The sequence below is a fragment of the Pseudochaenichthys georgianus genome, chromosome 20 (genome assembly GCF_902827115.2).
Source record: "Pseudochaenichthys georgianus chromosome 20, fPseGeo1.2, whole genome shotgun sequence".
In the NCBI taxonomy this organism is placed as follows: Eukaryota; Metazoa; Chordata; class Actinopteri; order Perciformes; family Channichthyidae; genus Pseudochaenichthys; species Pseudochaenichthys georgianus.
The window spans coordinates 22,102,556-22,123,023 of record NC_047522.1 but is presented as its reverse complement, the minus strand read 5'-3'; the positions used below and the strand labels follow the sequence as shown (position 1 = coordinate 22,123,023).

Here is a 20,468-nt window from a genome sequence, read left to right as displayed (position 1 = left end):
AGGCTATACTGATTGCATTACTAATTCCATATGCGGTGGCTCGAGGCACGGTATAACGGTAAGTTCCACAGCAAAACCGAATGAGGTCACTTTACTGCGGAATTTAAATAAATACTACTCAAGACCGCACGTTCTGATCAGGCTCGTGGAGCTAATCAGCTTTTCGATATTGAACTCAACACACTGTATATTTAGAAGCAATTTACTCCCACCTTTTCCAATATATTTAGTGAAAATAATGCTCACACACCCCGAGCTAAGCGTGAGCAGAATGCATGTGTGACATTTACATCAATCAACCAGTCGCATCAGTGCAGGACTGTGAGCCTGGCCGAGGTTATTCTCATGTGGTTGCTAGTATCTATACATAACGAAGAAGAATTGGGAGGGATGAAACCCTCTTTAATGGTCCCACAGCACACACAGTGAAATGTGGCCTCTGCATTTAACCCAGCGTTTCTCAAAGTGTGGGGCAGAGATGTGATAGGTGGGTCGCGAAAAAAAAAAAATTATTTAAAAAAATTATTTATAAAAAAAAAAAAAAAAAAAAAAAAAAAAATTCTAATTTTTCTTTTACATTTTTTTTTCACATTTATTTATTATTTATACACTGGTGGCATATCAAAACAACGACCCGCCCGGGGTGCAAAACGTATCAATGAAAAGCGACCCTCTACCACACAAAACAACACCTGTAGATAACCCAATTTGTGTTCTTTGAAATTGAAAAGGATGTTGCATTGTGTTTGTTACTTTCGTTGCAGTTGTATGTCTTAAGTGTAATTTGGCATGCTTTTATTTTGAAGGCAAGTTTATGCTGTTGACAGTTGTTGTTGCTATGGAAACAAGAAACGTTTCACAGCGGGCGGAACTTGTCATAAAGTCCGCGATAATAAAGCCCACCCATTTAGAGGGAAGATATGATTGGTCAATTGTACTGTCATTTGACATTACTCTCGTTCAGTTACTACAGCTGGCCCTCTGTGAATTCACAGCTGGACGTCCAATCAGCTCCTGTCTTCACAGACTCGCAGAGAGGAGCTTCTTTCATTTAACCCTTCACATTCAAACAGAAACTGAATAGGCAGATTCAAAGGAGTTATTTTTGGTAAAACTATTGACAAATATTACTAAAAACATATTTAAAAAAAATATATAAAGAAAAATATAATTTGTTTTAATGTTTTTAAATATTATTTTGTAGAATATCTTAGGCCCTCAGAGACAGGCTCGCCACTGGTAAAAATCTCTCATACACACATGTGAAACGCTCTCACAGACACACACAACAGCGTTGCAGTCGGGAAGAAAAGCAATGTGGAGCGAGAGAGCGAGAGAGCAAGAGAGAGAGCACACCTTTATCTATTTAATAAAGTTGTACAAAATAGAGTAAGAAATCATTCCAATGTGTACTATAGGACAGTAAAAAGTTTAAAAGGGGAGTGATTAGTCAAATATGCATAAATAAAAGAAAGAATGCTAACTAGGTAACATAAGAATAAACAAGTTTAAATGATTTGTTGTGATCATATTCTAAAGATGTTTGGATTATTGAAAAGTATACAGCTCCCTTTCATCTGAGTGTTGAGAGCTGTATCCATAAATTCATGTTGGGCTCAAAGTAGGGCTGCTCGATTATGGCAAAAATCATAATCTCGATTATTTGGGTCAATAATTGATATCACGATTTTTAAAAACGATTAACCATTTACTTTGAAAAACATCAATTTATTGAAGAAAATAATTTGAAAAATATGTTTTTAACAGTTGATTACCCTGAACTTTAAGTATAATTCAACTGAGAAACCTATTTAAAAAATAAATAAAATCGTTTTATTTCGATTATGTTGTTTTCATAATCGTTGCAAGCCAAAATCGTAATTGCGATTAAAATACGATTTAATTGAGCAGCCCTAGCTCTAAGTGCACCAGATTGATGCATTCAACTTCAACATTTAAAAAAAATCTTCCTGGGGGTGCATGCCCCCGGACCCTCGAGGATGTGACGTCCACCACCAAATAAAGCAGGTTAAAATAATTAAATTGCATACATTTTATTTTAGTAAACACTGAAAACGGGTCCCACAGACCCAAACAGCACTCAAAGGTTAAAGGTAGCATATAATAATGTTAAAATGTGCTAATATATACACTGCAAAAAAAACAAAAAAGAGGAGTAAAAGTAGCTCACGACTTGTTTTATTTTTTGAAAGTAACCCTCATCCTAAAAAAAGTTGGAGACCCCTGTTATAGAACGATACATTTGACAATTTTAAGCTTGGCCTACCATTTTATTGGAGCGATGAGGAACAGGTGGGGCTTGAAAAGGCCCACCTGTTCAAAGTGGGGAATGACAGAAAAAGTTTGAGAACCACTGATTTAACCCATCCTAGTACCAGGAGTCTAGTACTAGGAGCAGTGGGCAGGTAGTGGGCAGGTAGTGGGCAGCTAGTGGGCAGCTAGTGGGCAGCTAGTAGGCAGCTAGTGGGCAGCTAGTGGGCAGCTAGTAGGCAGCTAGTGGGCAGCTAGTGGGCAGCTAGTAGGCAGCTAGTGGGCAGCTAGTGGGCAGCTAGTAGGCAGCTAGTGGGCAGCTAGTGGGCAGCTAGTAGGCAGCTAGTGGGCAGCTAGTGGGCAGCTAGTGGGCAGCTAGTAGGCAGCTAGTAGGCAGCTAGTGGGCAGCTAGTGGGCAGCTAGTAGGCAGCTAGTGGGCAGCTAGTAGGCAGCTAGTGGGCAGCTAGTGGGCAGCTAGTGGGCAGCTAGTGGGCAGCTAGTAGGCAGCTAGTGGGCAGCTAGTAGGCAGCTAGTGGGCAGCTAGTGGGCAGCTAGTGGGCAGCCAGTGGGCAGCCAGTGGGCAGCTAGTGGGCAGCTAGTGGGCAGCTAGTGGGCAGCTAGTGGGCAGCTAGTGGGCAGCCAGTGGGCAGCTAGTGGGCAGCTAGTGGGCAGCTAGTAGGCAGCTAGTGGGCAGCTAGTAGGCAGCTAGTGGGCAGCTAGTGGGCAGCTAGTAGGCAGCTAGTGGGCAGCTAGTGGGCAGCTAGTGGGCAGCTAGTAGGCAGCTAGTAGGCAGCTAGTGGGCAGCTAGTAGGCAGCTAGTGGGCAGCTAGTAGGCAGCTAGTGGGCAGCTAGTGGGCAGCTAGTGGGCAGCTAGTAGGCAGCTAGTGGGCAGCTAGTGGGCAGCGCCCGGGGAAACAGTATGGTTGCTATTTAAATATTTCTAATGCAGAGGGTTAATTAAAATGAATAGTTTAAAACAGTAGCTTTCCTATTCCATAATTGACTTGGAGAGGATTTATACAAATGTGTGTACCTTCTTTCTCTCAATCAAATGAAAACGGTTGACAAAAACACAGCACATAATTATTAATTAAAAGCAGGATGATGTATAAACCCTGCTGTGTATATTGTATGCATATAACAGTGCATGCTTGGTTTAGTGCCTGGTATTTTGGGTCTGTATAAAAAGCTCTACTGCAATGTTCCAAACTCACATTGGTTTCTCAAACAGCATCTCTGTGTAGTCTGTGTATTCACTCTCTGTCCTAAACGGCTTGTTGGAGATCCTGCCCCCCCCCCCTTCCTGTGAGCCCTGCGAGACACAGTGAAACCCAGCCCGAAACACACACACACCCGCAGCCTGGCTGGGAGTTTGTGTGTGTGCCCAGGCTGAGTTCCGCGGTGTCTCGCTGTCTCGCCGACCCCACACCAGTGAGCCAGCTCACACTGTCCCGCTCCTCGCAGCAGTGAGCCTCACAACGTCCCGCCGAGTGTGTGTGAGGAAGTCCGCAGATTGGTCCAAACGTAACGGCTCCGCAGATTGGTCCATTTGGCATTACGTTACTATGCCCGAAATACTTCACTATACCCAAGAAGTAAACAATGGAAAAAGAGAAATGTCCAACGAGGCGTTCTGGGGCAGCACACACAGGTCTTCTCTGTGTTAGAGTTGTACTCGCTACAGGGTGCACTTTGAGGGTCTGTGACTCTGCAGACCGTTTACATGCAGAAAAAGCTACGTAACACACAAGGGGAAGTTTAATGTCATCCACCAAAACACACAAGAGAATTCCTTGTAGGTGAACCTGCTAGGTAATTAACTGGATTCAGGTTCGGCTGATAGATTACCATATTATCAATACTGAATAAATATGAATACATTGGGAATGATCACTATTTTAATCAAAGCCGTTTGGTCTGCTATAAGCTCCCACGGTCCACCTAATCCTATTCCCTCTTCACCCAATAACTATCAAAGTGTTGATCATACATAAATCAAAACACAGCAATGAAGGAATCTGAAAATAGAGTCACGGTCTTCGGTAGCAAAGGCAATTACACAAATCAACATATACATCATTAAAAAGTATTTACAACAATGACACAAGTAAGAACCAACATATTACAGCATTGGGACCAAGTGTTGAAAGCAGCTTTAAAGGAGTGATTTAAAATGAGGCACATATTATTATCTTCTCAGGCAGTGCCTTTAAAAGCCGGGGGAATCCAATGGAAAATTCCACCTTTAGTTTAAGCTGTGACTTTGGACCGGATAAAAGGGCATAGCCAGAGGATCTCAGATGTTTAGTCGTAAAGCTTTAGCAGCTCGGAGATATAAGAAGATGCCATTCCAGACAGGGCCTTAAAAGTGCCTTAATGTTTGTTTTTACACAACAATAACTTCACCTGAGGCATGTACTATGAAGCCGGGTTTGGGGTTCAAGCAGGGTAATATGTTTTTTAAATGGGTTTGAGGGGGAGGCAAAAGTAAAAACAGATGCTATTGTAAAATAATGTAGTTTATCAACAGATGGTGGGTGATAAACTGGGGTAGCAGCAAAGGAGGTGTGGATGCAAATCTTAATTGTGATGAATTCAAAGTACCTGCAAACTTCCTGAATCCATCCTTGAACTCCTCCAGCACTTCCTGGTGCTCTGCTCTTAAGAAAGAAAATACTCAAATTAGATTTCAGAGTTTGTAATGGGGGTATTCATTTGTTACAGCAGGTCAAATAAGCCAATGAAAACATTTTTGATTGAGTGATAAATAAGAGCTTTATACAGAGTTAGTTTTTTTGTTTCAAAGTCAACTTTATTGTCAATCTTTCAGTTTGTGAGAGATCAAAATACCGTTTCCCACAATCCCGAATACAATATATATATATAATATGTATACCTGTGGCATGTATACATATGCACACATCAAGACATACATAAAAGCACAACAATATACAAAATAACAGTCTATATTGATTAATTTTGTATATTAAACATATACAGATAATGTCCTTGATGGATAATTGCACACTTAATTGTAATACACACATTGTACACTTACATATTGGACAGGGTGATCTGGGTGACAGAGGGCAGTGTGCTCAGGGTGCTCAGGGTGTCCTGAGTGAGGTGGGGCACGGTGCCCAGGTGTGTGTGCAGCAGACACCCCGGGACCTCCAGAGAGAGCTGCCCTGTCTTACCGAGCCCCTTCAGGACCCCGAGCCGACCTTTGCCCAGCGCCACACGGGACAGCTCCAGCTTCATCCTGCAGCCAGCCATACACTGGGAGTAGCAGCACAACGAGTTTAAAAACAGCGGCTCCAAAACACACGTGAATTAGCCACGTAGCTAACTAGCTTAACTAATCACGTGATACTTTATTTATTCTTACGTCTATTTAAAATGATAAACGCTCTTTAAGAGACGATAAGAAACCCTATTTATCACTGTTGTGCTGGTTTGAATTGTATAAGCGTTTAATATAAGAGCTACTTTCATTCGTCTACCTACAAAACTCACAGGCACTCCAAGTCGCCTGAATATGACGTCATCATCAGTCGCGGCATAATTTAGTAAACTATACATCTATGAGTAAACTACGATATAAGAGTGGCTTCCTTTTTTAATAAAAACCCCTTTACGAACATTTAAATATATAGTCTTATTATCATTATTATGTTTTACTCTATTCTTACGTTTTATTACATTCTAAACGTAAATGTGGTTCATTCAGAGGGAAATAACGTTGCTATGGTTACCAAGAGTTACAAACAAAGCGTGACTGGGCGATGTAGTCCTAAAGTGCTTTGTTGACACGACATTTGCCTTAGAACAATTGTTAAGGGACTACATTACCCAGATTGACTTGTGATTCATATCGATAGCGGTTGTGTACAGGTCTTGCTTTTGCCAGGGCTCTTTGAGAAGACTTCTGAACAGTTTTTGATGATATAAAAACAGTCAAATAATTGGTTTTTGGAGCTGTTTTTAAACTATGGAATGGTGGTTGAGATAACATTATAGTAGCAGAGGTAAATATCTATTACTAAACAGACTATGACCTCCCCAGGTCCCAACCCTCACCTGTTCGGGTGGAGGAGGCTTGGCGAGAGTAAAACTGCAGACAAGGTAGGTTTGGTCTCTGGATTTATGTTAAATTAAAAGGTGTAGGGTTTCTAATTCTGATTCAACAAGGGAACTGATAATCCATCCCAACTCACATCAACACTTTTCAATTATTTGAAATGATTTTCAATCTATTTTCAATTTGAAGACTTTCCTCAGGATGATTTTATCCCCTACAGAGATAACATGTAAAAAGGCTCATATTGGAATCATGAATAAAGCAGAAGCCCCCCAGTGTTAATACTATGTATTAAACATGGGTCATGTCAGGGGACGGTTCAGAAATGTCGTATAAATGGCCTTTCTCTGCAGCATGAGACAGACATAGCTGAATTGCTGCTAAAGTAAAGCACAGATTTGTGGAAGTCTGGGAAATGATTCTGCAATAATCTGAAGATTTAAAGCAGTGGCTAAACTTTCTGAAAAATAATCCACAGGCGCAGGCATTGGCTGAGCCCTCAATTTGCACGCTGCTCCCACAGCTCAAGGTGTCCATAGTTGTATAGGTTGTACTTTATTTATCCCGGTCAAAGTCTCATGAGTCTAAGTTCGTATTCAAGAGCAACCTGGCAAAGAGGGAAGCATACACAATGTTATATCCATAAACACAAACAGACACACACACACTACAAATAAGTGAGTTAGACTTTGCAAAATAGGTATACATTTGTACATAATTTAATGGATGATTTAGAAGCAATAGTCTTTATGACCCTTTTCTGACTATTTCAGATCCTATTAAGGGGGTCTGTTTGCTTGGCTGGGTTTTTTTGTTGACCCTATCTATCTTGAGCTATTGGTTTACACTTCACATATTTGTTTGTTCCTATAACAGATGCATGCGAAGATAGATGATATCGATCAATGGAGGAAGGTGAGAGGAGTTCACCTATGTGTGGTTTTGAAAAAAGCATGTCACCTTTGACTGATGTGCATCGACCAAATTATTGAATAACATCGGATCATGATAATAGTCATTATATTCGTCTTCAGCGCGTGGAGGCTGCTTCAGAGTTTGCTGTATCAGAAGTCTTCACCCACAAGAAACCTCATTCAGGGAAGAAGAGCCGAGTTGAATCTCTACACAGCTCTGAGCAGTTAAGAGATCATGATGACGCTTATAGTGAAGGTAGGTCAGCCTTTAACACGTAATTATAGGTGTCTCAAGGGAGGCGTTTCCTATCTAAGGGAGTTGAGCCGCTGCAGCAGACTGAACCATAATGTATCGCAGCTCAGGCTCTGCTCGCTGATTGGCTGAACAGCAAGCTGCGTGTGGAGCTGGAGGTGGAGGAGGACGATGACCTGAGGTGCTCGGGTGAGAGGAGAAGCCCTGATAGTTCTCCGCCTGCCGCCCTGAACCACAGCAACTTTGATGGTAAAGACAAAGCAACCTGTTTAGTTTAGGGAGGCGTGTGGCGCAGTGGGTTGTGCGTTGACGTTCGGATCAGGGCACTGCAGTCAGCATGTCGTTGTGTCCCTGAGACACTTCACCCCAAAGTGCTCCTGTGGGGATTGCCCACAGTATTGAGTATGTAAGTCGCTTTGGATAAAAGCGTCTAACAAGTAACATGTAATGTAAAGTAATGTGTAGCCTCTTCGTTTGAATAAATCAAGAAAAGTTCAAATTACCCGGCCTTAATGGGACCGGTAAGGTTTTGATTTGACGTAACAAGCCACATAATAGGAATTAAGAATTGAAGCAGTTAAATACTTCAAGAGGTTTGTGCAGAACAACTTTGAAATATTTAACAGCTATCGTGTAACCCTGACAACACTACACAGTTCAAACTCATCCTCGTGTAAACCAGGTCACAATGAAGGAGATGCATTTTTTTTAAAGAGGACAAATGATGCTCATGTTCAAGGGATTTTAGCCTTTGCAGACCATTGACATGCACATAAACCTATATTTCAATTGTAGGCGTTAACTACTCTTAAGGTTATCTAAACATGTGTAAAGGTACAGTTTGGGAAACATATGACCTCAAATGTATTACTTTTTTGCGCAAAAGTTAGTTAAGCAAACAAATTAGCTCAACTTGAGAGACTATTATATTATAAAAACATTTCAGACCATTTCATGTTTTTGTATTTCATATTCCTACATGACTTGTGAATGCATTGCTTTTTTAACAAGTGACTTCCACATCTTAAATGTCGACGTTTGATTTTATAGGAGCAAATCACGGACAGCAGATCAATCCAAAAGAGTATTGCATGCTTTGCAACACGGTCACAATATAATACTTGTTTTTGTACAACGGCAAAGATCTGTATAACTGCCTGGCGGAGGAGGAAGAGCACAGCGCGGTGAACAGCTTCCTCCAGGACCTGATGGAGCAGGAGCTGTTGGACTCTGAGGTGATGGAGGAACTGGTGCTGGATGTTGGACGAGCAAGGAAGAAATTCAGAAACCCAATCGTCTCCATGGAAGCTCGACAACTGCAGGTACGTGACCCGAGCACATCACGACTTCCTCGAGATTAGAGATGTGAGCGCTGAGGGGTCGGGAAACTATCAGCCGTGAGGAGAATCCGCCGGCGCCCAAGCTGTGTTTCTTGCTCATACTAATTGCCACTGATTGCCGTTGAAGGTGCGAGAGAACAGAGCGAGGCGGGAGGCAGAGAGGCTGAGGCAACAGAGAGAGGGGGAGGCTCTGCGGGAGGCCAGAGGGGAGGCGAGGAGGAGGGAGCGAGGCGAGGAGGCGAGGAGGAGGCAGCAGGAGGAGAAGCTGCAGCAGGAGATGGTGAGGCTGCGGCGGCAGAGGGAGGAGCGGAGAGGCCTGGAACAGCTGGTTCGACAGAGGTATGGTATCCACGGCAACAGCTGCTGATGTGCTTATCGCCCTGTATCTGAGATTAACCCCTGTGTGATTGCATCGATCGTGATCCGGCCTCTTCCCTCTTCCTATGATGGATTGATGGTAACCTAGGGAGAAGAGACACAGATCCCTGACCCAAACAAGTGTTGTGGACGAGTCCCTGGACGGAGCTGTCGTAATCTCTTTCAAAGTGTGAACCAGAAAAAGTCTTTTGTTTATAAAGCCTCAGGCAACGTTCATAATAACGATCAGGAAAGCCTCAGAGGACAGAGGGAAGTGTTTGGCAATGATTTACAAAGTGACTGCAAATGAGAAAAGTAATAACCATGCAAATCAAACTGATGAATTTATGATACTCCTCAATTAAACCTTTATTGATCAAATATCATTTTAATTGCCTGGCCATGAAATAAATGATAATAAAATAAGAATACAACTTTGAAGGGCATGAAATTGAATTTTTACTAGTTTCTTTACTACGTGGGTCTACACACAAATCTATACTGGTCTGTCGGGCACTTTTGCAACTTTTTGGGATGATTGCTATTCTTTACAGGGTCCTGGTAAAATAATAAGTACATGTTTGTCTCCCCAGAGAAAGGGTGAGGGTGGAAGGGCAGAGGGGAGTCAAGAGCCTCCAGCCTGCTCCTCCACTGCCCACAAAACATCTGCTGCAGGACACAGAGCGGCGGTATCAAGAAAAGAAAATTCAAGCCATGACTGACATGCGTAGTCTCAAGGTCGGTACCTGTGCTGTGGGTGGAAGTTTGCACACGTCTCATTGCGATTTCCAACCCGTCATGCTGTGGTTTCAGTGTTTGCAGAGGCATTTCTCTGGATGGTATTCAGTGGTGTTGGACAGAAGGCTGCGGTTAGGGAAGGTCACGGCCCTCTGTGACTGGAAGCGGCAGCTGAGAGCCTGGCGGGCGTGGCGGGCCGTGCTGTGGGCAGGAAAACATCAGCGAGAGGTGACCAGAACAGAGGAGGATCTACGAGCTCAAAACAGGCAAGAAGTTCACAGAAATGCTGTTCCCTGAAAGGCCGTCATTGTTCACATCCTGCGTTTTACCACAGATGAAAAAGAGGACGTATACACTGCTCATTTTACGGTTCATATCAGTATGTAGTGTCTCTACTTTAAAGAGTCCTCTCCTGCTGATGTCCAGGTGTATATCAGTATGTAGTGTCTCTACTTTAAAGAGTCCTCTCCTGCTGATGTTCAGGTGTATATCAGTATGTAGTGTCTCTACTTTAAAGAGTCCTCTCCTGCTGATGTTCAGGTGTATATCAGTATGTAGTGTCTCTACTTTAAAGAGTCCTCTCCTGCTGATGTTCAGGTGTATATCAGTATGTAGTGTCTCTACTTTAAAGAGTCCTCTCCTGCTGATGTTCAGGTGTGTATCAGTATGTAGTGTCTCTACTTTAAAGAGTCCTCTCCTGCTGATGTCCAGGTGTATATCAGTATGTAGTGTCTCTACTTTAAAGAGTCCTCTCCTGCTGATGTTCAGGTGTATATCAGTATGTAGTGTCTCTACTTTAAAGAGTCCTCTCCTGCTGATGTTCAGGTGTATATCAGTATGTAGTGTCTCTACTTTAAAGAGTCCTCTCCTGCTGATGTTCAGGTGTATATCAGTATGTAGTGTCTCTACTTTAAAGAGTCCTCTCCTGCTGATATTCAGGTGTATATCAGTATGTAGTGTCTCTACTTTAAAGAGTCCTCTCCTGCTGATGTTCAGGTGTATATCAGTATGTAGTGTCTCTTCATGTCTCCATGCTTTAATGTTCAAAAAGCTCTTTATTTTTCTCATACTGCTTGTGCTGCAGCACCTCTTTTCACCCTCTGTCTGAAACCAGAGCCCAGACTACTCTGATTGGTTAGCTGGCCGGCTCTGTTGTGATTGGTCAACCGCTTAGTGATAACCCCCCCCCAGCACACAGAAAGATACAGGGAGATCGCTCTTCTGAAGTAGAGAGGGCGGAAATAATGATTTTGCAAGTTAGAAACGTAAGATGCATTTTGACAGACAAGACGGACACTTATGCTGCATTTTGAATGTCCGATAGTCCACCATTAACACCTTAGTCCCGTCTTGTCAACGAAAACTAAATATGCATTTCGTCATAGACAATGCCAGCTGGCTGTGGAGAATGACCGCAGGCGGCTGCTTTGGAGATGTCTGAATGATTGGCAGCTCTGGTGTCGGATGGAGAAGGAAAAACGAGAGCTTTTGGCCCAGCAGCAGGAGACCCGGAGCAAGATGGCTGCCTTAATAAATGCTGCATCAACAGGAAAACTCAAGGCCAAAGAGAGCCCAACTTTTCAGCCAATCATGGAGCCACAAGCGGAACATAAACAACTGGGGATCACTGAGAAGGTGAGAAAATCCCAATTGAGGTGATTAAGGCTAAAAGGATTAAGGCACTGGATTTGAATCTTGATCTGAAACTTTTTATCAATATTTCAACCAGGGAGAAAAACTTTTCCTGCTAAAATATTCACAACTCTGGAGAGTGAGAGCAGAGCGGTGTACATATGGGGGAAGGGAAGGCGAGAGAGAAATAAGAGGTGCAGAATAGTGGAACAGAGCTCCAGGGACGAGGAAGCAGAACATAAGATTGAGCTGGAGCAGTTCATGGTTGAGGGGTCAATAAAGAGGCTGTACGCGCCTCTCGGGTCCCGCAGCTTATATATCAGGATTCCTGGAGTCAAGCCGATTTTGTGGTACTCTATTTGTGTTGTTTATTTTGGGTTTTCAGACCTAAGGGAGGATTTTTTTCATAAACAATACCATCTTCATACCTGTTCTGGTTTCCCCTCTGTAGGAAGGTCACCCCAGGTCAAAAAGGTTGGCCCCAGACGACTCTTCCGTACATCGAAATCAGACGCCTGTGGGTGTTGTGGTCCAGCCAACTCAGCCGTGGCAGGTGACCCGACGCCATGCAGCACCCTCGGCCTCAGAGCTCCACGGCAGCTTCTCCGGGCCAAAAAGCGCAGCGGCGTTGGGCAGCCGGTTCGAGAACAGACACGCCGTGCAGCAGCAGATCATCTCCCAGCAGAGGAGGCTTCTGAAGGAGCAGCAGGAGCAGATCTCACGGCTGAGGGACGAGCAGAGCGCGGCGGGGCTGGAGCTGGAGCTGGAGAAAACTGCACAGCTCACACAGCTAGTCATGACAGCAGAATCCAGACCAAAGAGCAACCACTCTGAGCCCACAGAGCAGAGGTAGGCCCAGGGAGAAATATGGAATATAAGGGTTTTTTATTTAATTGCTTTTATTTGCCACATTCACTACGGCCTTATTGTTCAGTTGAAAGCCACCGTAGCAACTAAATAAGACTAAACGTCAACTGTGACACGTTCCAAAAAAAGTCCATGCTAAAGTTCCTTTCATAATGTTTATCAGTCATAATTAAAAAGGGAAAAACAAAACAAGTTAGTGGTTAAAAATGTGAATAATTAATGGGTGTCGAAATGTCCTTTGGGACTTTTCTAGAAGGTCATGTGGACTTCAGTCATGGCTTGATTCAAAAGTCAACGTTAAATGAATTTGAACTGTTAAAATAAAGCCACTGGTTTCAACTTTTTGAATAAAAGGGAAAAAGTCATAGAAAGTGGTACAAATCTGAGCAACAAAGTCGATCCAGGCATAAATCTAAAGTTGTAGTGACTCCTTTTTTTTGGCACCTTTATTGTGCCATAAAAATCATTTATGACTGATTGTATGAAAAAGCCCAATAATGTAATGTAGCTTTGACATGAGTGTGGGAACGTGGAGGTGTCCTCTGAACGTGTGCGGAACTATATGGTGTGTATATTCTCGGCCTGTCCATTCAGTTCCCTCCCAGCAACCCCCAGGACACTCACACTGCTCCCATACCTCCATGCCCCACATGAACTCGCTCTAAAACTGTCTTCAGATGATGAAAGATCACTTGCATTAGCTCCGTTCTCCTTCCACACTGCAGTCTAATGTTCCCTGCACCTCGGAGGTAGAAAGGATATCATACAGAAACAATAACGTATAAAAAGGCTGGTATAGTTATTGTTTCCAGGAGGTGGAATGGGGTTATCGGTTATATCTTTCCTTATTAAATGCAAGGTGTAGGTACAAAGAAAATACAGAACGCTTTTCCAGCTCAGAGAGGACGGAATATAATTGAAAATGCGTGGTTGCTGTAATTAGATAGAAATGGGATTACAGAACACAATCCTGAACACTGTTTCCATGAGTAAAAGTTCTACCCTTCACGGAAATCCATTCACAGATGTATGAATGAATGTCGTTTGAGGTTGCCTAAAGCCGATACCTGTCTGAATACAATTTGCTTCAGGAATATGTGAATGTGCAGACAGCTGTGACAGGCCTTTGTTTCTGAGCTTCTGACTGTTGCCTTTACAGGACACTGAGGACGACTGAAGAACCCGCCAGCCTCTCCTCAAAGAAGGCCGCCAGACAGCAGACTCGACCCTGTCAAATCATCACGGGTCAGTCTGCAAGGTCCTGAAAAAGCAGAGGACGACATACGCATACAGTGGGGCAAAAAAGTATTTAGTCAGCCACCAATTGTGCAAGTTCTCCCACTTAAAAAGATGAGAGAGGCCTGTAATTTTCATCCGAGGTACACTTCAACTATGAGAGACAGAATGGGGGGAAAGAATCCAGGAAATCACATTGTAGGATTTTTAATGAATTAATTGTTAAATTCCTCGGTAAAATAAGTATTCGGTCTCCTACAAACAAACACGATTTCTGGCTCTCACAGACCTGTAACTTCTTCTTTAAGAGCCTCCTCTGTCCTCCACTCGTTAACTGTATTAATGGCACCCGTTTGAACTCGTTATCAGTATAAAAGACACCTGTCCACAACCTCAAACAGTCACACTCCAAACTCCACTCTGGCCAAGACCGAAGAGCTGTCAAAGGACACCAGAAACAAAATGGTAGACCTGCACCAGGCTGGGAAGACTGAATCTGCAATAGGTAAGCAGCTTGGTGTGAAGAAATCAACTGTGGGAGCAATTATTAGAAAATGGAAGACATACAAGACCACTGATAATCTCCCTCGATTTGGGGCTCCACGCAAGATCTCACCCCGTGGGGTCAAAATTATCACAAGAACGGTGAGCGAAAATCCCAGAACCACACGGGGGGACCGAGTCCATGACCTGCAGAGAGCTGGGACCAAAGCAACAAAGGCTACCATCAGTACCACACTACGCCGCCAGGGACTCAAATCCTGCAGTGCCAGACGTGTCCCCCTGCTTAAGCCAGTACATGTCCAGGCCCGTCTGAAGTTTGCTAGAGAGCATTTAGATGATCCAGAAGAGGATTGGGAGAATGTCATATGGTCAGATGAAACCAAAATAGAACTTTGGTAAAAAACTCAACTAGATGTGTTTGGAGGAGAAAGAATGCTGAGTTGCATCCAAAGAACACCTACTGTGAAACATGGGGGTGGAAACATCATGCTTTGGGGCTTTCGGCAAAGGGACCAGGACGACTGATCCGTGTAAAGGAAAGAATGAATGGGGCCATGTATCGAGAGATTTTGAGTGACAACCTCCTTCCATCAGCAAGGGCATTGAAGATGAAACGTGGCTGGGTCTTTCAGCATGACAATGATCCCAAACACACTGCCCGGGCAACGAAGGAGTGGCTTCGTAAGAAGCATTTCAATGTCCTGGAGTGGCCTAGCCAGTCTCCAGATCTCAACCCCATAGAAAATGTTTGGAGGGAGTTGAAAGTCCGTGTTGCCCAGCGACAGCCCCAAAACATCACTGCTCTCGAGGAGATCTGCATGGAGGAATGGGCCAAAATACCAGCAACAGTGAAAACCTTGTGAAGACTTACAGAAAACGTTTGACCTCTGTCAAGTATTGAGATGAACTTTTGTTATTGACCAAATACTTATTTTTCACCATAATTTGCAAATAAATTCTTTAAAAATCATGTGATTTCCTGGATTCTTTCCCCCCATTCTGTCTCTCATAGTTGAAGTGTACCTAGGATGAAAATTACAGGTCTCTCATCTTTTTAAGTGGGAGAATTTGCACAATTGGTGGCTGACTAAATAATTGTTTGCCCGACTGTATATTCAAAAGTACATTATGTTATCCCAAACACACAACGCCGTAGCTCTCTTGTGAGGGAAATTGCATGACCTCGCATGACGCATAAGGCAACGACACATTTGCATATAAATGCTGTATAATTGAAGCACTTGGAGTTACGCGTTCAGAATGTGGGGAAATACATAATCATAAACACTCCTGAGACTCTGTGCCACATAGGAATACCTTGTGCTTAACTGACCTCTCTCCTGCTCTTTGAAGCCATGGAGGAGCGTGCACGCCAACGCGAGCAGAGAAGGAAGGACATCGAGGAACTCAGGCGAAAAAAGGAGGATGAAAAACTGGTAAAAGATTAATGAACTGTTTACCAGACTATTTGGTTTTGCAGGATGAGTAGCGAGGAGGGATCGTCGGGAACGATATTAGGAAACAATAATTACATTTGACTTTGTTTCCAGGCTGAGATGAAAGCCGCCGAGGAGCAGAGGCAGCGGGAGGAGGAGGAGGAGAAACGCCACGCAGCGGAGAGGAAGAGGGACGAGAGGAGACAGGAACGAGAGGTGAGGCTCACGACTTGTGGACGCAGTTGTGAGAACACAGGAAGTAGTAACACTGAGCGACATGTAGTAGCGAAACATTTAAATAATCTTAGATCATTTCAAAGCAGATTCACTGGACCCACTGTTGGCTTTAAATCATTAGAAGCATATAGTAAACTCGAGCGAACGTGTAAAGACCTCAGCTTGCTCTACGCCAAAGGCTCAAAGTCCAAGTGTCACTCATTGGTTGCGATGGATGCTGTCAGGCCTCCCATTGGAGAAGATGTCCTATATTAAAGGAGTAGACAGCGTGTTTGAGAACGTATGGAGGCCCTTCATTGATTACGTAAAGCAGGGGGGTCAAACTCAAATACACAGTGGGCCAAAATTAAAAAATGGGTACTAGTGGAGGGCCGGACTGGTTCAATGTTTATTGCAGAACTTATTGAAATGAACTTATTGCACATATTAAACCTGGAACTAACAAAGCTTAATTTATTGCCTATAAAAACAACATTAAACATTAAATAATCAGCTGCATTCATTTCTTATGGCTCTATCTGCAGCTTTTTCAGAGTACATTTTCCCACAGGCCAACAACAGCTTCAACAAAACTATTTCCCTCAGAGAACAAACCAAACATGCCCTGTTGTCGTGAGAGAAAGTGCAGAAGGAAGCATCCATTGAACTCAGGTTGCTGCTCTGTGATGCTAGCTCAGACACTTGGCATCTCATCTCGGGTGCAAGGTCATCAATGTTTGGGGTCCGGCTCTGAGCGGAGGAGACCCTCAGGATGGAGTGAAGGTGTGGGTGCAATATACCGGCGGGCCAGATCTAATAGTATTTAGAAATTATCCCGCGGGCCGAAATGAAATCCACCAAGGGCCTGATTTGGCCCCCGGGCCTCGAGTTTGACACATAAGGTTTTCAAATGATTTCCTTGTGTCATACAGAGGAAGCAAGTTTGTTTTAACTTCTCCTATTTTTGTATGGTGTACAAATCTAATGAATAAAGTCCCTGCTTCCTGTGTCAGAGGGAAGAGCAGAAACAGAGGCAGCTGAAAAGGCAACAGGAGCTCCTCTCTATCGCCCGTCAACACTACCTCAAAAACCTGCTGCTGCGGAGAGGCCTGGCGCCATGGAAACGCTTCATTCAGCTCCAACGGGCCAACATAAAGGTGAAGCACCCGTGTTCAGCCGTCAGACACATTTGAACCGCCACAGGCTTCTGACTCAGCATTTAAGAAAGGTGCTGGGTGACCCTGGCCTGACCTTTCATTTTTAAAATCCTATTTGGAAAAGAAAATCTGTGCAAAGAGCGCTTCAGGCTTTTCCATTATTCCATTAAGCCAAAGGAGAAGTCCAGGTAGACTCTGTGGGTTTGAATAATACAAAAGCTTAACATTCACTTCAACGGCTCTTTATCATCTCCAGGCGAGTGGTGGACATAATGCGACATCATTTCCTCACACTAAGAAGCTTGTTCAGTTATTTCATTATTTCTGAGTATAAAGAACAATATGTATTGAATTTCAATGATTTAAAGAGGATTATACGTGCATTTTTTTATTGTCCTATTATGTTGTCCCAAACGTATAAAACGCACAAAAACCCCACCGCACTTATATACTGGGAAAATAGCCACCACTCAACGAGGCAGATAGAACATCTCTAAATAAAAGTGTTGTTTCATCTTCACAACGACCCCCTCTCTGCACAGCATCAATACTGATCTCTGTGCATTCGAAGACATGCGATCCATTGTTTCTGCCTGACCCATATGATTGAGATTGGATGCCTTCGTCAGCGTGCACCAACACTTTTCTTTTCAATTCCCGCCAGCTGGCCGACACTCATCACAATCTCTCCCTCCTGAGGCGGAGCACACTGCGCTGGCAGCAATCAGCGAGAGAGTCCTCGTCTCAGAAAGGAGCTCGCGCTGACCGACTGCACCGGCACTTTCTGCTTCGGAGGAGCTTAAGTCGCTGGAAAAGAGTGTGTATTCACACACACACACACACACACACAGTTATTCAATCAGGATTTCAGCTTCCCCATCTTCTGCCGGTGATTTAGAGAATCACCTTTTCCTAATCTCCTCTCCCCGCACTCAATCATGCTTTAAGGGGCCCGGGAACGGTTTTCTTGTTGAAGCTAGTGCCAACCTCACCACTTTAACGTACTAACAGTTGTGTTGCTGCTAACAAAGCAGAACATGCCGCCTATCTCTGAGTGAGCGTGGTGTGTCTTTCAGCTGATGGACTGGAGGATGATCCAGGAGGAGAGAGCCGAGCGTCTCCACCGCGCTCGCACTCTGAGGAGGTTTCTGCTGGCGCTGCTGGACCATGTGACCCAGGAGAGGCTGCTGCAGAGGGACCGTCAGGAGCACAATGACAGGTCCATGACTCTACCATATGTTCACTGTGTTCATGCTGCAGCGATAACCAGATAACAGCGTGTCAAATTAACAGCTTGATTAATGACGAGACGAAATGCATCGCTAAAGCAGTTTGGCTACAGATGGCCAGAATAACACAACGCCCAGTTATTTAAGGCCCTATTGTTCTTGTTGGGGTTTTCCCTTTCCTCTGGTGTGTTAGACAGGCTTTAGTGCATGTAAGAGGCTTCAATGTCACTCCCACACACTCCCCCCCCCCCCCCCATCAGGGGCGGACTGGGACTAAAAATCAGCCCGGGACTCTCGACCGGCCCACATGCGGTACCGCTAGTAAATTGTCAGGGGGGGGGGGGGGGGGGTGCTAGTGACTTATCCGACTGGCCCACTTCGGTACCGCAAGTAAATACCGCTAGTAAATACCGCTAGTAAATTGTCAACGGGGGGGGGGGATGCTAGTGACTTATCCGAACGGCACACTTCAGTACCGGCCCGATGGCCAGTCCGCCACTGCCCCCCATGCCTGAAACGCGTCCATTGTACACCTTTGTTTACTTCGAAAACATAGTGACATCACTATGTAACACTTGCGCTTCTATTGACCAATAACAACAGAGACAGCCAGCTAACCAATCAGAGCAGACTGGCAGTGTGAGAAAGAGCTTTTTGAACATTAAAGCATGGAGACATGTCCCAGTAGAGACACTGATATGAACCTAAAGATTTGTATAATAAGGCCCCTTTAACATGTACCAGCATTAAACAGTGCAAGACATTTTGCAGTGCGTGGTCTTCAACCTGCACCTCCTTTGCATTATATTAAAACTATAAAACCAGTGCCTAAAATCTGCTGTTAGCTGGAAGTGTTCATATTTTGATTAATGGAGTCAGTTTGGGGGTTTGGCTGCCGTGGTAGAAACTTCAAAACGGCTGAACTAGCAGGAAAAGCCTGGGGTTTAAAGCTTGCTTAGTCAGGGTAATTAATGAAAAGTATTTTCCGTCTCATTGTGAAGACATTTCACCTTAAAACCACACAGTGCTAAAAGAAAAGTGAGCGAATCATCAAAGTTATTAGGGTTCATTGTCTTGGAACCATAAATGGCGATTTTGTCGGGGTTGAGATATTCTCTGGATAAATGGGGGCTTCGTCTCGCTGATGGCGCACGAGGAAGGTCTGGGATCACTAAAGATGTCTCCTCTGGGCACTGTGGATACCAATGTGCTGGCGAACCCCCAATACTACAGATTTCAGAGTGAGCAAAGTGATGCACCGACACAGAAGCAGTGCAACGCTAAAAAGTCTGTTCTGTGGCTTTTTCCATTTCCATTTAAATAGATTGCATCCTCTAGATCAGGGGTGTCAAACTCAAGGCCCGGGGGCCAAATCCGGCCCGCCACTTCATTATATGTGGCCCACAAGAGCTTGCAAAGAATATAATACGTTTATTATAAGGTTAATAAACTACCTGTCCCACAATGCATCTCATTTTGTGAGATGCGCACTGAAGAGACTTGAAACAATTACTTTCAATTATTTGCCCTAGACTCAGACGTAGTTAAGTTATTATTACCCTATCAGATAATAATCCAATGCAGAGGAAATATTGTTAAATAATACATTATATTATATATATTTATCAATGTATGTTTATCTAGTCTTAAAGTTACCACCGGCCCTTTGAGTGCAACCATAATTCTAATGTGGCCCGCGATGAAATTGAGTTTGACCCCCCTGCTCTAGAGAATACATTTTAATCAGCGAACACATTCAGGTTGTGAATACGAGCATTATTCTGTGTCCCATTGTGGACTAAATGAAGATGTCTGTCGCGCTGCTCTCACTCGATTGAATTCTCCCTCATTGACGCACAATGTGTTCAGAGACTTCTCAGGTGTGGTCCGATAATTGAGCCTGCAGGTAAATAAGCTGTGACGACTCATTAGGTGTTGTGATCCCACAGGTCGCCACGATTCAGTTTCTCATTGCTCACTTGTTTCCCCGTCTGTTCTTCCGTCTGCCTGCCTCTTCAGACGGGTGCTGCGGAGATGTTTGCAGGCCTGGAGGCAGCTTCCCTGTCTGCAGCGCAGGGAGAGGCTGAGGGAGGAGAGGCGGGAGAAGCTGGGACGAAGAGTGGCTGCCATCTTGCCCGACTTCTGCTCACATCCGCCGTGAAGCCTCCGGGAGAGGCACACACTAAGAGGATCCATTCACACATCCTCAACGCCCTGGAGAGGAAGCACAGACTGCA

General features: G+C 44.1%; 2 protein-coding genes across 6 annotated transcripts in view; one reads left to right on the top strand and one right to left on the bottom strand.

Moving 5' to 3' along the window:
* Nucleotides 1-9,980, bottom strand: part of qtrt2 (queuine tRNA-ribosyltransferase accessory subunit 2) — a 22,607-nt gene extending 12,627 nt beyond the window's left edge. Inside the window, exons 1-3 of one of the 4 annotated variants that reach the window (XM_034108525.2) lie at nt 9,963-9,980; nt 5,330-5,550; nt 4,876-4,931 (exon numbers count right to left, since the gene is read on the bottom strand). In XM_034108525.2, the coding sequence (XP_033964416.1) occupies nt 4,876-4,931; nt 5,330-5,547 (274 nt within the window). In that variant the 5' untranslated portion in view covers nt 5,548-5,550; nt 9,963-9,980. Of the gene's footprint in view, nt 1-4,875; nt 4,932-5,329; nt 5,551-5,787; nt 5,846-6,123; nt 6,142-9,962 lie in introns of those variants that run through there. The other 3 variants (XM_034108524.2, XM_034108523.2, XM_034108522.2) reach the window with 3 other exon arrangements.
* Nucleotides 6,152-20,468, top strand: ccdc191 (coiled-coil domain containing 191). 2 transcript variants are annotated; one of them, XM_034108520.2, is made up of 17 exons: nt 6,152-6,396; nt 7,229-7,267; nt 7,387-7,522; nt 7,625-7,768; nt 8,663-8,841; nt 8,987-9,198; nt 9,810-9,954; nt 10,030-10,220; nt 11,340-11,589; nt 12,038-12,435; nt 13,613-13,698; nt 15,547-15,629; nt 15,744-15,845; nt 16,859-17,002; nt 17,667-17,819; nt 18,079-18,221; nt 20,251-20,468. In XM_034108520.2, the coding sequence occupies exons 1-17, from the start codon at nt 6,325-6,327 to the stop codon at nt 20,390-20,392; spliced, it is 2,619 nt and encodes an 872-aa protein (XP_033964411.1). In that variant the 5' UTR covers nt 6,152-6,324; the 3' UTR covers nt 20,393-20,468. The 2 variants fall into 2 exon arrangements, with proteins under 2 accessions (XP_033964411.1, XP_071062976.1); XM_071206875.1 differs by lacking the exon at nt 7,625-7,768.